Genomic DNA, 17,805 nt, shown 5'->3' with positions numbered 1-17,805 from the left:
TGTGAGTTCGGACAAATAATGCATATTTTCTATAATTTGTGAGTACCAGATTCAAAAGGTTACATGTCATTATGTAAGGGGAGTAAGTGTGGGGAGAATCCAGAAAACAGAGAAACCCTTGAGGTGGGAGAAAGGATATAAGGAAGAGATGAAGGAGGACATAAGAATATTTGATATATGATAAGGGAATGAGGAGTTACTGGGAGAGGTGGGTACAGTAGGGCAGGGGAACGGGCAGGCCATCCATTGCATCTGTAGGGCACTGTGTGTTTTTTCCTGTCAGTATTCCCTGTGTTGTGTTTGCATTACAGTTGGTATTATAAGTTAAAAGAAAAAGGACGATACATAAGGGGTGGTGATGGTTCGTCTCAGTTGCGTGCGTGACTGTCTTTTCAGATATGGATAATGGTTGCGATGCTCTGTTTGTATGGGGGTGGTTGTAGAGAGGACAGTGAACGACAGCAAGACCCAGCATCAGTGGGGGTGATCCACCCCAGATCACCATGGAGGAGAAAATGTACCAATACCACAACAGCTATTTTTTAGCTACATAGCCATTGATTCTATACCAGTAGCCCTCAGCTTCACTGTCAGACTGCCACTGCTGAGACACCTGGCCTGTGGGACTGAGCAGTCCTGAGTTCGCTGCCTCTCCTACATACAAGTGGTCTTTGCTGGTACCTAGTGCACACCACACAAACTAATAATCATATTTTAAAATATCCTTTTATATTATACAATAGTTCTCTTACAGCAGTCACATACAAACAGTATGTGCACGATCTATTTCTCTAGAGATAGATACCTAACATAGAGGTGATATCAATTACAAAATTAGATTTTGAGATTCCAGTCTGATAATTTACATGTTACTCTTCAAGACTTATCTTGATTGGACACAGGAGTAGACAGACACTCTCAATGAGGACAGCCTACATATCTTGGCAATCAGTTCCTGGCACGTTTCTTTGCCTTCCTTCATTCTCTTGAGCACAAGTTCAGCTTATTATGCAAACTCTTTATGTTTCCTAATGTTGCTGCATTGTGTCCTCGTGTTTGAGTCCCCACAGCACACTGAATCTTGGGTGCTTTGGTCCTGACACTTTGGACCACACCAAATCACCAAAATGGTGTATTTCAACAAGAAATCTCTCTCTCTCTCTCTCTCTCTCTCTCTCTCTCTCTCTCTCTCTCTCTCTCTCTCTCTCTGTCTTTGCCAATATTTGGACAGGACTCCTTCTTAGCTGGAATATTTTTTTACTGGCAGGGGTGGGGGGGTGGGGGGGTGTGAGACAGAGTCTCTCTGTGTTAGCCTTGGCTATCCTGGACTCACAAGACCAGGCTGGCCTCGGAACTCACAGTGATCTACCTGCCTCTGCCTCCCAAGTGCTGGATTAGAGGCCTGCGCCACCATGCCCAGCCCTAACTGGAATCTTTTTATCTGCAGGACTTGAGATTTTGGACACTAAAGCAGCTTCCACAAGGCCTTGCTCCAGTCAAGAGTCATATTTTATGCTCTTCCTATTCCTCCTAGTCTTTTTTTTTTTTTTTTTGGTTTTACGAGACAGGGTTTCTCTGTGTAGCCTTGGCCGTCCTGGACTCACTTTGTAGACCAGGCTGGCCTCGAACTCACAACGATCCGCCTGCCTCTGCCTCCCGAGTGCTGGGATTAAAGGCGTGCGCCACCACGCCCAGCCCTCCTAGTCTTATTATCTGATTTTTGTCCATTTTCTTCTGACTGAGCCATATCAGCAACACTGTCAACCACAAATTGAAGATTCAAAGAGCGGGTTCCCATTCATGTGTGTTTTGGTGATTGTGGGAACCAGGCCCCACTGGGCTGCCTGCCTGTCTTGCTGTTTCATGTCCTGTTTCTAGCAGCTTCTGTGTCTGTGTTTATGTTGGTCAGCTGGTCATGTGTACTGCTCTGACCCCCACCCCTCCTCGGGACTTTTCCTCCTGTGTGGGATTTTTCCTCCTCTTGAGGGATTTCACCTGCGAGTGGCATTCCTGTTCTGCTTCCTATAAGAAAGCTCTTTGAACTTTGAATAAAAGTTGCTGCTGCTGCTGCCAATCTCTTAGCACAAAGGACCCGCTGTTTGTGTGTGTGTGTGTGTGTGTGTGTGTGTGTGTGTGTGTGTGTGAGAGAGAGAGAGAGAGAGAGAGAGAGAGAGAGAGAGAGAGAGAGAGAGAGAGAGAGAGAGTGTTAAATCCGCAGTCCCTTGCCCTTGACTCGGTACTGCGGTCGTGCGGGCTCCACAGGTGATTTTTAGTGTAATTTCTGGAGAGCCATTATTGATAGGGGTAGTACTGGGAGGTGTCCCAATTCCTTTCGCTTCCTGGGACTCAAAACACAATTTAGCATCATCCCCATTCAACATTCAAGAAGTAAGATCTTTCAACTTCTGAGCTGGAAGAATGGGGCGTGCATCATGGCCATTAAATTTCTGCATGACCCCCTCCTGCAGGTTGTTAGAAAGTTGAACTTTGCTGATGAATGCAGAACGTGATTCACTTCACAGTTCCGTGTCTTTCCATTTGCATTGCCAAGGATTTCTGGTGCCTGCTTCATCGTCATGCACTTTACAACTTTCTGAACAGAAAGAGGACTTTTTTTCTGATGCTAAATTCCATCCAGCCTAGATGGCTTTGATTCTTAGAACACTGGAAATGATTCCCGTCAGAATATCCGATTTCGTACCTTTTCTTCGTCAATGTCAAACCGCATCCTGAGGTGAGCTGCACATCTCATCCTCTGGCAGCTGTCCCACAGTGCCTGCCAGGCAGCGGCTATCCGGGGCCCCTGACGGTGGCTGTGGGAAAGGGTGGCAGCAGCAGCGGGAGAGGGTGGGGTCAGCAGCGGCCGGCGCAGCACCTCCAGGCTGACACGCTCTCGGCCCCGCCCCTCCCCTCCGCCGCCGCCGTAGCCCCCGGAAACCGGGCTTTTCAAATCCTGGAACAAAAGAGGAAGTGCCAGTGAGTGAGTGACTGGAGGCCCTGCTCATGTTCCTGCCTTCTTCATAGCCCTAGCTTGTGGGCCTTCTCCCATTCTGTGACAACCCTCAATCTCTCACTCTTCCCATCTTTTCACCCTTTATCATCCCCATCCAAACCCCAACCCCCAACCAATGTCCTCCTTTCCCCTAATCCCACCCCCCACCCCCCACCCCCGTCAACCCCCTCTTGGCCTTGGACAGGTGAGGTACTGCCTCCTGGCATACTCTGTACCTCACCTCACCCTTGCCTTCATCCCCTCTCTACCCTTGGAGACCTTATGCTCTTAGTCCTCTTCCTCCTTCTCAAACCTCAGCTCCACCCCCCCCTCCTACTCCTTCCTTTCTTTCTTCCCTTGCCTCCTTCCCTTGCTGCATTCTCTACCCCATCCCAACAACACCCTAGGTGCACTTCAGGGCTCTTTCAAATGCATGGGCTCTGTCTCCATCAATTGTTATTGCACAAAATGTTATTGTGTACATGTACATTCCCAAGAAGAGCCTGCGCAGTCTCTATAATGTTACTCCTATGTATGCTACCAGGGCTGACATTTGACACTGGACAAACCAACTGGTGTGCTTTTCCCTGGGGAGGCAACCTCTCCTGCTCCCAGGTTTTGGTGCCCCCCCCCAAGCCCTGCCCCCACACCCCCTCTCCAGCAGTTTGTATGGTCATTGCATCCTCCTTGTTCAGCTCACCTTTAGGCAGTCTGGATGGTGTGACTTCCGGTGTCACAGCAAAGTCCCTGATCCTCTGGCTCATACAATCTTTCTGCCCCGTGTTCTCTGAACTTTCAGAGATGAGGGGCTTTGAGAGCACAGAGTTTACAGATCTGGGACTCATTTGTCTCTGGTTGTAAGAATTTGGAAATTTGGTATGCCAATGCTGGTACTTTGAATTTATCCAGGTTTTTGTAATAAAATGTTCTCTGAAGGAGGAGAGTGTACATGGAGCTCCCGCAGGCAGGCTGCGTGACGGGGGGGGGGGGGTGGGGGGGTGGGGGGGTGGGGGGGGCCAGTGGGTCCACATGAAAAGCCATGTGGAGGAATCAGAGCCCCCAAAAAATAATTTAGAACCAAATTAACAGACAAATGGACCATACATAGTTCAGGAGAACTTCTCTTGAGAAAGCTGCTTGCAACACGGAAGGTGTATCTGCCCCTATTTTAGTACCTGGTTTCACCTGCCCTGACCACTGGCAACATACAGACACCTGGGCTGTATGCCCAGAGAATGCCAAGAGAATGCAAAGCCCAAGTCGCTCCTGCAGGGTGGAGACTGCACTGGCTGCCTGTGGAACTGAGATCTGGACTGTGCTGTTCAGGCAGGTCCAGATACCCCCTCTTTCCCCGCCCCCCCCCCAGTCTCCCCACCCCCACCCCCCCACTCTGGACATCTGCATTCTGAGTTTTTTCTAAATCTTTACAAGAAAGCTCCAGTCCACATGGCTCTGGTTTCCAGTAAAAGAGTTCCCCACCCTCTTTCATTCCTGTAGTCACCTCCGGAAATACAGAAAAGCAAAAATTAAGAGGGTGCCTGTAGCTGCATCATGTCGCACCATAAAAGAGAAGATAGTAGAAGGTGTGTGGCTCCTCCCACCTTCCTCCCCTCCCCCCCAACCCCAGAGTCTGGCAGCTTTCTGCCAATTGCAGCTTAGGATTTGTAGCAGTGAAAATGACACACCTAGCATTTGTTGTCTGAGTCATCCCAGTGGAAACTTGCTGCCACGAACTCAGAGAAAAGTTAAAGCTGACCCCTCCCTTGTTGAGGTTAAGTTCCGCTTTGTGGTTTGAATGCCCCCCCATCCCCCAGTGAAACACAGTTTAAAGACAATGATCACCTAAGTCCTTTGAGGTTTTTGAGTTTCTTGCTTCAAGTTAATTATGGGCCATTTGTTCCGCTAACAGGTCCAGCTGTTAGCTGTACTATGTTTTGATATATTTCTCTTCCACTTCAGATAAAATTTTGTGCTATATACTATATGTTTATGCAATAAAGCCCTCCAATTGGAGAGGGGGGTAATTTAAATTGATTATATGAAAACAAAAGCCCATGTGAGTTTTGTTCTGCTTTCAAGTCCTAAGACACTAACAAATGTCATAAATTTGTACAGAACACACGCGGAGGCTGATGTGGATGAGGCTAGTGAGGCTACGACAACAGTCATGATTCTGGCCCTTGCGCTCAGGTCATCTAGGTCCCAGGCAGAACAGGGAACAACAGGACAAGCCAAAATAAGAGATCTGTCCTCTTTATAAAAGAGATCATGGCGATTACAGAGGTTGGACATCAACAACATGCATTCTGTACCAAGGACGATGAGTCATAACAAAAGAAAATGTCTGTAGTGCTCCCAAGGGAATCCACATAGACAGAAATATCATTACTCATTCCATCAGAGAGTGAGAAAAATTAATGGAGGCAAGGGTGGTGGCCTCCTAAATCCTCCAAAAGAACATCTAAGGACACATCACAATGATGTTAACTTGTGAAACCTACATGGCCTTAAACACTGGCAGGTGTGTTAGTCAGGGGCCTCCACAGTAACAGAGCATAGAATGAATCCTCATATAGAGAAAGGGGATTTACTAGAAAGACTTACAGGCTGTGTCCGGCTAATCCAACAATGGCTGCCTATGAATGGAAAGACCAAGAAGCCGGAAGTTGCTCAGTCCTCAGCTGGCCTTCAGTACATGCTGGAATCCTGGAGAGGTAGGCACTAATTCCTGCGAGCGAATGGACTTGCTAGTAAGGCCAGAGCAAGCAAGGAAAGAGCCAAAGCTTCCTTCTTCCATATGCCTATACAAGCCTTCAGCAGAAGGCCTGGTCCTGGTTAGAAAGAGGTTTTCCTAACTCAGAAGATCTGGATTAAAGGTGTGTCTTCCGGCATTAAATATCTGGTTTAGAAGTAGATCTTTCCACTTCTAATTAACCTAAAATCCCTTACAGGTTTGCCCCATTTCTGGGTCTTAGTTAGTTCCAGGTTGAGAACCAAGAATAGCCAGTCAGCACATACTCTCTGTATACTTAGAAGTGGGATTTATTAGAATGACTTACAGACAGTGGTCCTGCTAATACAATAATGGTTGCCCATGCACTGAAGTCCAAGAAGTCAGTAATTGTTTGGCCAATCAGGCTGGATGTCCCAGGTGGTCTTCAGCCTATGCCAGAACCCCAAAGAGGAGTGGGGTTCCAGTGCTGATGAAGAAGTGGACACGCCATCAAGAGCAGAAAGAAGCAGGCAAAGAGAGACCTTCCTTCTTCCATCTTTTATATCGGCTTCCACTAAAAATTGTGGCCCAGATTAGAGGTGAGTCTTCCCACCTTATATAATCGGGATTACAGCTGTGGCTTCCCACCTCACACTTGTGGGCCCAGATTTGAAGCGGCTCTTTTTGCCTCAAAAGATCTAGATTAAACCTGCCTTCCCATACTGAAGAGGGTACAGCCCAGACTAGAGGTGGGTCTTTCCTACCTCAAAAGATCTTGATAAAAAAAGTGTGTCTTTCCACTTCAAAGAACCAAATTAGAACAGGATCTTCCCACTTCCAAGGATCCAATTGAGAAAAGAATCCTGCACTGGGGGACGCAGAGGCAGAGGCTGGTGGATCTCTGTGAGTTCGAGGCCAGCCTGGTCTACAAAACGAGTCCAGGACAGCCAAGGCTACACAGAGAAACCCTGCCTCGAAGAATAAGAAAAGAGTCCCCACAATTGTGCCCAGCTATTTTTCAGTTTTAGTAAATTCCTGGGACCTGTGGCACTCCATCACCTCACCTCACTGGGGATCTACTTAGTCAATCGGCTTTTGTGGGTGCACTTCATTTGGGAGAACTTCTGGACATGTATGCAATGGTTTTTGTGTCATTTTGTGGCCTGGCCTAGCTGTTTGCCTGTGTCTATGATATGTGTGTTCTCCACTGTCAGATAGGGGCTATGTGGTGTGTTTCCTGATGATGTCTTGCCCTCAAAGGATTTGACTTAAATTGGCTGATAAACAAGCAAGTGAATATGCAAGCTTAGTTCAAATTTCCTTTAATTCATAAGATACAAACAAATCTAACACATTGGGTTACTTTAAATTTGTAAAGCATAAAGAAAATATCAGCATTATATAAAGAATGTCACCAAGTTATTGAAACCAGGTGTTAAAAAAAAAAAAGCACAATAACCAATGACAATGCAAGACTTGATAATATTGAGGCTCTAGAGCTGTTTTATAAAAGACAAAACATGAAGAGGTTTGCTGCATTCAGGGTTTTATACCTTCCAGGAAAACAAGAAGCCTAAATGACACCAGGAAGTTAGCGAAGGAAGGAAGCAGCCAAGAAACAGATGGAAATGGTTGTGTATAGATAAAAGGACGCATTTCTGATGGAGAAAATAGAACAATGGGTAAGAAGGATTTGTATGAAAAATTAATTTCATCCTAAAGGATTGCTAATATATTGTGAAAAAGCAGAATAGTCTATATGCCACAAGGTTTGTGACAGTTAATTGAACATTGCATGTTTAAAAAAAAAAGAAAGAAAGCTTTTTAAACTACATTTATGGTTTGTGAAGATAATTGCTTGTAATCTCTTCTGAGTTTGTAAGGACTTTAACTTGTTAACAACAGCACCTTATCAGTCAAGATTGATTAAAAATCAGTTTGTGTCAGCATAATTCATAAGAAGTATGTAATTTTTTAATGTTGTGACATGAATTTATCTCCATAATTCATGCTTGGGAACTGTACAATCAAGTTATCTAAAAATATTTGGGAAACTGCCTCATAATTTTTTAGAGAGGTCCCTGAATTTAATTTGACACATTCATAGGTATCATGTGCTGTGAGCTGGTCACTCATGAAAGTTATGTAACAGATTAAAACCACTGTTTGTTGTTCAAGTCTGTGTAACTGACTTTCTGATTTTTAATAGTGATGATTAGAGGCCAAAGCCTTGAGGATCAAGGGCTGAACTGATAGCTAATATTTTCACTTTACTTTCAGGTGGCCATGTCCCAGGGTAGAGGACGATGGGACAGCACTAAAAGGACCTCACAGCTTCAGAGAGGCCATCTGGGGCCCAGAGCTTGAGCTTTGGCTCAGTTGACAGAAAGATGCTCTTTGTCCAGATGATGACCATTGGAGGGAAACCAAAGACAATGGGCCCCTAAAACTCTCCAGCACCCCTAAAAGTAACCCCTAAAGAGATACAACTGCCAACAGCAAAAATGAGCTATTGGCCATCAACATAGTCTTAAACACCGGACAACGATGTGTAACTGAAATCATAAAATAAAAAATCTACCAGCTGTGACCAGGATTCTCATGAGGACCTGGTTCAACTGAAGAAGTTCCTGTAGCCTCTGCATTTATTAATCCTCATTTAGGACCCTGAATAATTCCAGATCTAAGTCCATCAACCCCATTTGAAGCCTGTACAGGAGGCTATTCCTTTAAATTCACCTCTTATGGGATGCAGAGGCTCCTGTGTCTCAGGTTATGATCGAGACAGACGCTCAAGGCTGGCACTGAATACAACCATAAGCACAGCTTAAACTCTGACCACGTTGTTAGGATAAACTCCAGTTATTAAACCAAGGCAGTAAGTTCATCTTAAGTTTCTTCCACAGGATGCGAGGCCATGGGAGATGTCTGGTCCAGCTCCTGTCACGTCCTGTTCATCCCTTCTGCTGTAGTCAATTACAATCCTGTCACTGTGGGTCATCTGAGGAAGGTAATAGTCCTCAACCTGCAAAGCCCAAACAGCTCATTCCTAGGCGCCTCTGGAGGTTTTTGTTCATTCTTTCAGTGAATGTTTGGTGCAACATTCCATCAAACACCCCCAGACTCCAATGCGTAACCATAATCTGAGGCCCTGACTTCATGTTATCACCCTCTAAATTCTACATTTCTGGGATTCCTCCTCCTCCTCCTCCTCAGTCACTACTGTCATACTTCCTGCCTGTCCTGAAACCTCCAAAGGGTGGTGTCACACTTTAATGACTCTGACTTACAATTCTTTATTCCTGCTCACAACTATATTTCTTGTTTAATTCTGTCCTCTTTGGGTTAGTCTCCCTTAATCTCCCAGTGTGATCTTTATCGTCTAGATTAGACGCCACTAAGAAGAAGATAGTATTGTGGCTTTGCGACCCATCGCTACCATCGACACTAGCACCTGATGTAACTCTTATTTGCCAGATATAATTGTTGTGTCCAAGGCTTATGGCCTCTAAGACCTAGTCCTAGTCCTAGAAGCTTTGTAATATCTTATCTTCCTTGATAAGATTGAACCTCCATATAATCTTATCTTGGCTTAGAATGTTTTCAGCCTCTGAGACTTACTGCTTATAAGCTCACCCTTTCTAGGTTTTTGTTGTTATTGTTTTCTGAACTCTTGCTGGCTGGTTCAGCTCAGGTGTTCTGGCTCCTCTCCAACCTGGCTGGTTCAAACTGGCTTCTCAGCTTCACACTTAGTTGTTCTACTTGGCCGCAAATGAACTCTAGCAATCTGTGCGCATCTTCTGGCTATATCTCAGTCTCTGGCTCGTTCTGTCTTTACCTAGGTCTAGCTTGTTCTCCCTTCAACTTCTCTCTCTGTAAAACTCTCCTGGTTAATACTGCCTCTGAGTTCCAGGAACTGAACTGCCAGGAGCTCAACTCCACTGCACTACCTCTCAACTCACTGGCTCAGCTGTCAGCATTGAGGACCTCTTGACCTCTGAGTGACGTCACAGTCTGGCTTTCAACCTCAAGCAGCAACCGCCCTTCCCTTCTCCAACATGTAAGTCAATCCCTTCTTAAGTTTTATGCTCTTATGACCCTATGACAGCTCAGCAACCCCAGGCTGAGCTCTCAATGCCCCATTCTCATCAATAAAGCCCTTCCCAAGCAAAGCCATCTACACCATTTGTCCATGAATGATCTGCTGACCTGTGAGGGCAGAAATGCAGATTCAAAGAATCCCTCCCTTGAAAATAAAATCAAAGTTTCTTCTGCTGATAACCCAGCTCTAATGCTTGGAGTCTCACCCAGTTCCTCCTGCTAGCTTATACAATCAGAAGGTGAATGCCACCCCACCCTGCTCAGGCCAGTGGTGAACAATAGTGCTTAGAAAACCTATTATCAAAGAAGACACAGGCTTTCCCCCCACTTATCTATTTGAATAGAAACAAACAAACAAAAAATGGCCCAGAAGGCAAGGCCAGATAATATCTCATAACAAGAATTAAAAATCCCCATACTCTCTCAGGAGTATTGCCTCTTGAGAAGTCACTGGCTGTGTTTTGGTCCATAGTGTCTATCTTCTTCATGTGTATATATATACATACATATACATATACATACATATATATATATACACACATGTGCATGCTTGTTCATATACTCCTCCACATGGAAAATAAACATTAACTTTGGGTGTCCTCCCTCAGGAGGCCATGTGTGTGTGTTTTGTGCCAGTCTCCATTGGAATTCACCAATTCAACTAGTCTGGCTGATGAGGAGGCCCCAGCAATGTGTTCTTTCTCTGTCCCCTACACTGGGATTGCAAACATGTGCTAACACAGTGTGCATGGGTTCTGCGGACAGAGCTCAGGTCTTTATGGTTATGGGGGCAAGACCACTAACATCCCACAAAAGCGTTATATAGCTGACTTATCTCTTGTTACGCTTGTTGCTGACTTATCCCTTGTTGCTCACTAAAATATATCATTACAATTCTGCTGGATGTAATATTTCTATGCCTATGCCATACCCTGCTTGTAGTTCCCGACATAAAAGTGCCTTCTGGGACTGTTACTGTCACATGTTCCCAGCCTCGGACTCTGTGTATACTATGGCTCCCTAGAAGCAGCACCATTTTAGGATTTATGTTTTTTTTTAAACCTGTAACTAATCTTTCTGAGTTATCATATACAATAACATTACAGAATGGTTTCAAAAGAGAGGAAGCCTTGTCATTAGAGTGTAAAGAGACCAGAATGGAGGCAGAGACAGAGGAACAATGGACACAGGACTGAAGGGCTGCACCAGCACAGGACAGCATGCAGCTGCAGAGGTGAGGTGCAGGACCACAGGGTCCAGCCCGTGAGATGCAGAAGCACATTGGCATGGAGCAGCAGATGAACTGCCAGCAGGGATTCAAGGAGGAGGCACTAGCAGTGTGGATGGAGCTGAGGCCTTAGGATGCCAGGCGTTCTCTGTCTGCAGGTTCCCTGACACTCACAACCAGATGGCAAGTTTGTGAGGGCCATAACCAGTGAGGGGTTGGGGTGATCTTTTCAGAGTCCAGGTGAGGGTGAGAGAAATCCTCAGTCCTGCATCTCTGATATGGTTTTGATTCGCACATGTGCTCACTGTTTCCAACCTATTTTGATAAGTATAGATGAGGTGGTGTACTTTTAGGATTAAGTTAAGTATTAAACTTTGTATCATGCATGGTCCTGGGCAGGCATGTGTCTGTGTGCAAAGTGGGGTGTCCTGTCATCCAACCCTGCAGTGCACTCAAAAGGGAGCCAAATGGAGTTGCCCGGGGAAAGTCCCTGTCTTGAACAGTGAGGAGTAATTTAGAGCAGGCCCAGCTTGATGCCCACAAAGCTGTCATGGAAGGATGAGAAAGGAGAAGGAACAAAGCAGGAAGTGGTCCCTGATGGCAACAGCCTCCTGCACTTTGATGCCCTGGTGCGTGAGGCTCTGGTGCCATCGGTCTCAGGGTTTTCCCACCGGTCTGGTCCCAAGTCACAGCACAGATTTCAGAGATACCATCAGAAATGTGTTTGCATCCTTTGCCAAAGAAGCCACAGGCAATGTTCCAGAGTCACCCAGCACCGCTAATGACGACGAGGACTGCAGGTCAGACTACAGAGCCAAAGGATCATCAGGAGCTCCTGCTGATAAAAAGGGGTGTGGATTAGAGTGGGCTCCTGGGCATCCAGCTACAGCACCCCACTCCCCTTCATTTCCCAGACACCCCCACATTACAGGCCACAGAACTAGGTGGCTCAGCCCTTTTCCCTCTCGTTTCCTTCTAGATCTTCTGCTGCTCCAAGCTCCTTTATGGTTTGAGACAGGGATTCTCTTCATCCCCCGAGCTGGCCTTGAGCTTAGGAAATGACCCACAACAGCCTTCACCCTTGTGGCCATCCTCCTGCCCCAGCTTTCCACACACTGGAATAGGAGGTCTGAGCAAATATACACGGAGATAGATGTAGATTTCTTTATGCAATGAAATTATCCTAAAACCATCACATAACTTTAATATCTAATATGTCTACTGATATTGGATGTAATTTTTAACCACATCAAACTGACAGGAAAAATGTTAGACCACATTAAAGTAGTTAGAACATAGGACCATTCACCCCAATTCTGTGTTCTGACCTCTAGATTGTGTATCACAGAAGCTAACAATGACGGAGGCGAGAGCTCTGCATAAACACAGTTGACCTCAACTGCAGAGGACAGTGACATTGGGATCATAGTTCCACATGCACTGAATTGTGGCTACATAGAGTGACCAAGTTAAATGAATGGATTTTGGTTTGCTTGTTTGCTTGTTTGTTGTTGTTCTTTTGACAACATCTGACTATGCAGCCCAGGCTGACCTTGAACTTGTGATCCTTCTGCCTCAGTCTCCTGAGTGCTGGGACTACAGGTCTGTTCCACAGTGCTAACTCCTCAAATAGTCTCCTCAGTGTGATCACTTTGTCTTAAGGGCTGTCCTAAGCCAGGAGCTACTACTGTGCAGATTTGGCCCTAGGTATAAGATTTGCTACTGTTATTCGCTGAGTTTTGTGTCTGTGCACAAACGCATGCCAGAATTGTTCTTCCCGTGTTGTTGTACTGTGGCAGGGTCTGGGCAAGCCACTCTGACCTCGAACTCACTATGTTCCCAAAGATGACTTTATTTCCCAATCTTCCTGCTTCCATCTATCAAGTGCTGACATGACAGGAGAGTGCCCATTTAATATGATGCCAGAAAATGTGTAGACTTTAATTAAGAATATTCCATGTGAACGTTGACGCACAGACTGTCAGATGTATACCCTGGAATTGCATAGCTGGGTCACATGGTAGTTTTATTTGTATCTTATTTTATTTTATTTTATTTTGTATGTGGGCGATTGTGTGTGTGTGTGTGTGTGTGTGTGTGTGTGTGTGTGTGTGTGTGTGTGTACGTACAGAGGACAACTTTTGAGTCAGTTCTTTCTGTTCATTGTGTATTTGCATGTCCTGACTGAAGCTAGGTAGTTAGTCTTTCCCAGGAAATGATTTTACCTGCTGAGCCATCGCACCATCCCCGATCTCAAACTTTTAACATAAATTCTAAGACCATTGTAGCTAAGGATTCTAGTATCTGCAATGAAAACCTTAAAACAAGAAACACCATGGCTGTTATAGAAGTGAGGGTGTGGTAAGGGGTGGCGGTGTGACTATTTCTTCCTGCTTGACTCTGAGACCTGATCCACAAGAGGGGATTCACGCCTGGTTCTGTAACCCTCTAAACACCCACGGCGCAGCTGACATAGGTCCTAGTGGGCAACCTACTATTGCTGTCCTATCTGACTGTCAAAATGCTTCTAGATATTTACTTTGACACCCTCGGCCTTTTGATGCTTTCTACCTTGGTCAGAAGGGCCTCTTTCCTGCACTCGGTAACAGCTAATTCAAGACTCAGGCCTGATCACAGTGCTGAGATAAAGTGGCTGTTGTGCTGAGCCCTGAGTGGGACATGGATATTAGCTCAGCTCCATGCTCAGGAAGCAAGTCAATAGAGAGAGATGACAGAATGTGAGAGCCAGAGGGGGGAGGGGTGCTGTGACATGTCCCCTGGACATGAAGTGGACATTATACTTTGAACTCAGAGCAGCTGTAGTTACCTGCACAAGGTCAGGCCAGTCAGAATTTCATTATGAGTGTGGGAGATGTCAGCAGACCCCACACTTAGCTGAGGAGCAATTGGCAGCTGATGGCTCCTGGGGATTGAGGGTCATTTCTCTTTGGGAGTGTGGCTACTGCTGGGTCCACATCTACATGCATATGGTGGAAGCACTAATTGCACTCAGTGGGTTACAAAAAAAAATCAAAACCAATGGGGAGTCCTGATTGTTCACACATGTCCCTTACAATTGTTCAGAACCACTAAGAAGACACAAGACAAGGATATGGGTAAACCCTATGCAGCAGGTCCTACAAGTGAGGCATGAGGAAGTTTGTTTCTTTCAGTTTATGGACACTCTTGTGTCTGAGCAGAAGTCATGGATTGGGCATGGATTGGGCATGTAGCCAGACTATGAACAGAATTCATTTTGGTGGGTTGGGAATATGGATCAGGTGGTGAGACACTTGCTATATGAGAATGAGGATCTGAATTTGAATTTCCAGCCTCCCAGTTAAGAGCTGGGCGTGGCTGGGTGTGCCTGACATTTCATCCATACATGAGGTAAAAAGAGGGGTATCATTGGAGCTTAAGGGCTGCCATACTAGAGCTGGTACGGACAGACATGGTTTCACAGGGAATATGGTAGGTTTTATCTCATCTCTATTGTGTACACAGATGCATAGGAAGTGCACACATGTATATAACGCACACACACATATCAAACAAAACTGAAAGAAAACAAAGCCTGTTTGCAATCAAGGATTGATCTCACACTGTTGCTTCTCGTGGTCTAGGCAGACACAGCAGGGGATGGGCAGCATCTGTGACGTTAAGGAGAATTATCGAGCTGCATCCTGTCATCCTCAGAAAGCAGACAGGCGTAAATCACAGTCTTGGGGAACCTTCTGTTGGGTTGTGAGGAGGGAATACCTCATTTCATTTTCCTGGTCCCTTGTTTGGATCCCTGGTCCTTGGACTCTCTGTCACCTCAGGATGACTTTCTGTCCCATCCTCCTCTGACTGTAGCTATGCTGACCCTGCTAGTCTCCTGTGCCCAACAACAGTCATCTCCACATCACTGTGGAGTGTGGGCTCACAACTAAGAAGGGGCATCATGCTAGGGGACAGATAGCCTCTACAATGGGCAGTGGCTTTGCGGAGACTGTTGGCACCCCTCTTTTATGTCCTTAGCAGATTAATCCTCCCAAGAACATGAGTGAGAACCCAGCCTGCTACTTACCTTTTTCCTTCGGCATCTGTTAACACCAATTTAGATGAGCACTCCAGTGATGATTATTCCTCCTACTAGACACAGGAGCACTACAGCAGTAGTGTTTAGATACCTGGTGGCAGATGCAGTTTGGGTGGTCATGGAAGTTTGGGTGGCAGATGTCACCTGAGTGCCATCCAAGGTCTTTATTGTTGAACCTTTAAGAATCATAAACAATTCAGATAAAGCTAAAAGCACATCTCCATCAGCAACTTCTCCCTCTCTAGGCAGCACAAGGAACTCCTGTGTGAGAACTATTTTACCAGATCCTGGATAGAGAGATGAATAGGATGTGTGTGTAAGATGTCCTTACAGAGTTGAAAGCAAATGTCTATTGAACCATCAAACAATGCAGCATATTTACTATGGTTAGAAGTTTCTGGATGTTGGCACAATTGGTGGTGTTTGGTTGTGTGAAAGAAAGATAGTGAAGACTTCAAAATAATGCTGGAGCTGGTGGAAGGGCAGCTATAGCAGAAGAAGAAAAAGCTGGAAGCTGACAGTGATGTATACAGACTTAGGGCTCATTAGAAGGCCATGTAGAGCCTAGGACACCGGTTAATAGCAACTGAGAGAGACTGAGAGGTTAGGTGGAAAAATAATACCTTGTGGTCTTCATTGGCTCCACAGACAGGAAGACCACCATGAAATCACTCACTCCGTCTATCTAATTTTCTGCTACATGTTGATATCCACATAGGGAAGTCACCAGACTTTTCAAGAGAACTGCCATGCCCTTCCCACCTGTGGACGTTTCCTTGTGGTGATCTACCTAACTACTTACTTGGCTTTTCTGTCAAGTGTGTTGGCAATACCCTCAGACACTTTCTGAAATCTCCATTGGAGAGTGTCAAGAGATCTTGTGTTAGGTCGCTGTTAGCCTCCCACTGCTTCATAGTACTGCTGGCATCAGGGTGACTCGATCCCCAGGTCTTGTTACTTGGATAAAAGTAAATAGGAGGCTGCCCATCAATGGCGATGGCCCAACGGGGATCAATGAGTTCTCCTTGATTATATTGAGAATGCATGGTGACATTTATTGTGTGATCTCCTGCAAATGGCACACAGAATAGTCATCATCTTAGTGACCACTTAGCACACTTAGTGACCAGTGTTCTTCTTTCCTCCTTGGCTCAACATGTCCTAGCAGGTTGGGTCAATATTCAGTCCTTTTATGAAGCTGCACCCACAGCCCCCTCCCTACATTTGCTCAGCTCTTCCTGGTTCTTATTGATAGCCTCTAGCTTTACATTCGGTCCCATACTTACCAGTGATCTTGGAAGACTCTTCTAAAATGCTTTTCATTTTGGAGGGCAAATCACTGCATGCCTTGGTGGCATTTTCCCCCTTCATGAGTTGATGCAGAAGTGTGTCTTGACTTTCATTATCAATCTGAAGGAGAAGGTATCCATTCACCAAGCACTTCCCAGCTGTTGTACGATGCTTGACACTGACGTTGCAAATGAGATCTGGACCCGTGAGAGAAATATGCAGGTGAGGTCCAACATGGGAGCAGAGTCCATGGACTCATAGTTTTTTAACACTCAGAATCCATCTGAAGGGCAAAAGGTCATCCATTCAAGAGGTCCACCAGCTCTGGATCCTTATTTTTGTGCCATCTTTGACTCTCTTATGTTGGTAGGACTCCTCAAGTGCACATAGTGTCACCAGGTAGATTTATCTCACAAGTACTTTTTTTTTCTTCAAGATTTTCCTTTTTTTTTCAGTTTTTTTAAATTAATTTATTCTTGTTACATCTCAATGATTATCCCATCCCTTGTAATCTCCCATTCTTCCCTCCCTCCCATTTTCTCCTTACTCCTCTCCCCGATGACTGTGCCTGAGGGGGACTTCCTCTCCCTTTATATGCTCATAGCGTATCAAGTCTCTTCTTGGTAGCCTGCTATCCTTCCTCTGAGTGCGACCAGGTCTCCCCCTCCAGGGGACATGGTCAAATATGAGGCACCAGAGTACATGTCTCACAAGTACTTTTAGTGTCAGAAACAATGAAAGAAATGGTTAAGTAATGAAGGAAACTATCAAAATGAGAAATTTGATATGTATTTGAACAAGCCAGGCATGTCACAGCCTCACCAAGCAGAAAACCTTGGCAGCTTTGTCCACGTAGTTCTGGCTTTAGAGTCAAGGATGCAAGACAGGTCTTCTCTCTGGGCTACGTAAAGCTGCTGAAGTCAGGCGTATGTCAGGGGTGTCCCTACATGGAGGCTCATAGATGCCCTTGTGTGAAGTTATGAAGGTGGAGTCTGGATTTCATTGGAGACTCCATGATTTTGGAGATGCCAGAGTAATCTGGCAGGGAAACCTGCCAAGGAGAGCTGATAACAGGGTGTGGGGCACAGAACCAGCCAAAGGGAGGGAAGTGTGCTGCAGTCAGCAGAGCTGACAGGGTTTAGGGAGCTGAAGAGCACTATGACGTCACATATGGGGGATGCAGAGTTTGGGGTTTGAGCTGCTGGTTTTTGTAGGCTCAATCTTCTTAACAAATATATTTTAATATGAACTTAACTGAGCGTATGTCACTTATAATCCGACTAACTGAAACAATAGGAAAAGAGGATTAAAGAATACAATAACAAAACCATAAGGATATCAGTTCCGAGGAATGATTCTCCTGGTGTAATCAGCAGGATTTCTTCAGCTGGAACCTGGAG

At 45.5% G+C, this 17,805-nt stretch overlaps 1 protein-coding gene across 2 annotated transcripts; it reads right to left on the bottom strand.

Annotated features, from left to right (window-relative positions):
- Nucleotides 1-7,380: 7,380 nt before the first annotated feature.
- LOC311594254 (histocompatibility antigen 60b-like) lies at nucleotides 7,381-16,605 on the bottom strand. 2 transcript variants are annotated; one of them, XM_084775844.1, is made up of 4 exons: nucleotides 16,402-16,605; nucleotides 15,918-16,184; nucleotides 15,104-15,291; nucleotides 7,381-11,872 (listed from the first exon to the last, which is right to left on the bottom strand). In XM_084775844.1, the coding sequence occupies exons 1-3, from the start codon at nucleotides 16,484-16,486 to the stop codon at nucleotides 15,134-15,136; spliced, it is 510 nt and encodes a 169-aa protein (XP_084631970.1). In that variant the 5' UTR covers nucleotides 16,487-16,605; the 3' UTR covers nucleotides 7,381-11,872; nucleotides 15,104-15,133. The 2 variants fall into 2 exon arrangements, with proteins under 2 accessions (XP_084631970.1, XP_084631971.1); XM_084775845.1 differs by having other exon boundaries at nucleotides 7,381-11,869.
- Between the last annotated feature and the right edge of the window lie 1,200 nt (nucleotides 16,606-17,805).

Source organism: Acomys minous (genome assembly GCF_964271855.1).
Source record: "Acomys minous genome assembly, chromosome: 3".
In the NCBI taxonomy this organism is placed as follows: Eukaryota; Metazoa; Chordata; class Mammalia; order Rodentia; family Muridae; genus Acomys; species Acomys minous.
The sequence above is the reverse complement of the archived record's forward strand: the minus strand, read 5'-3'. Positions and strand labels throughout refer to the sequence as shown.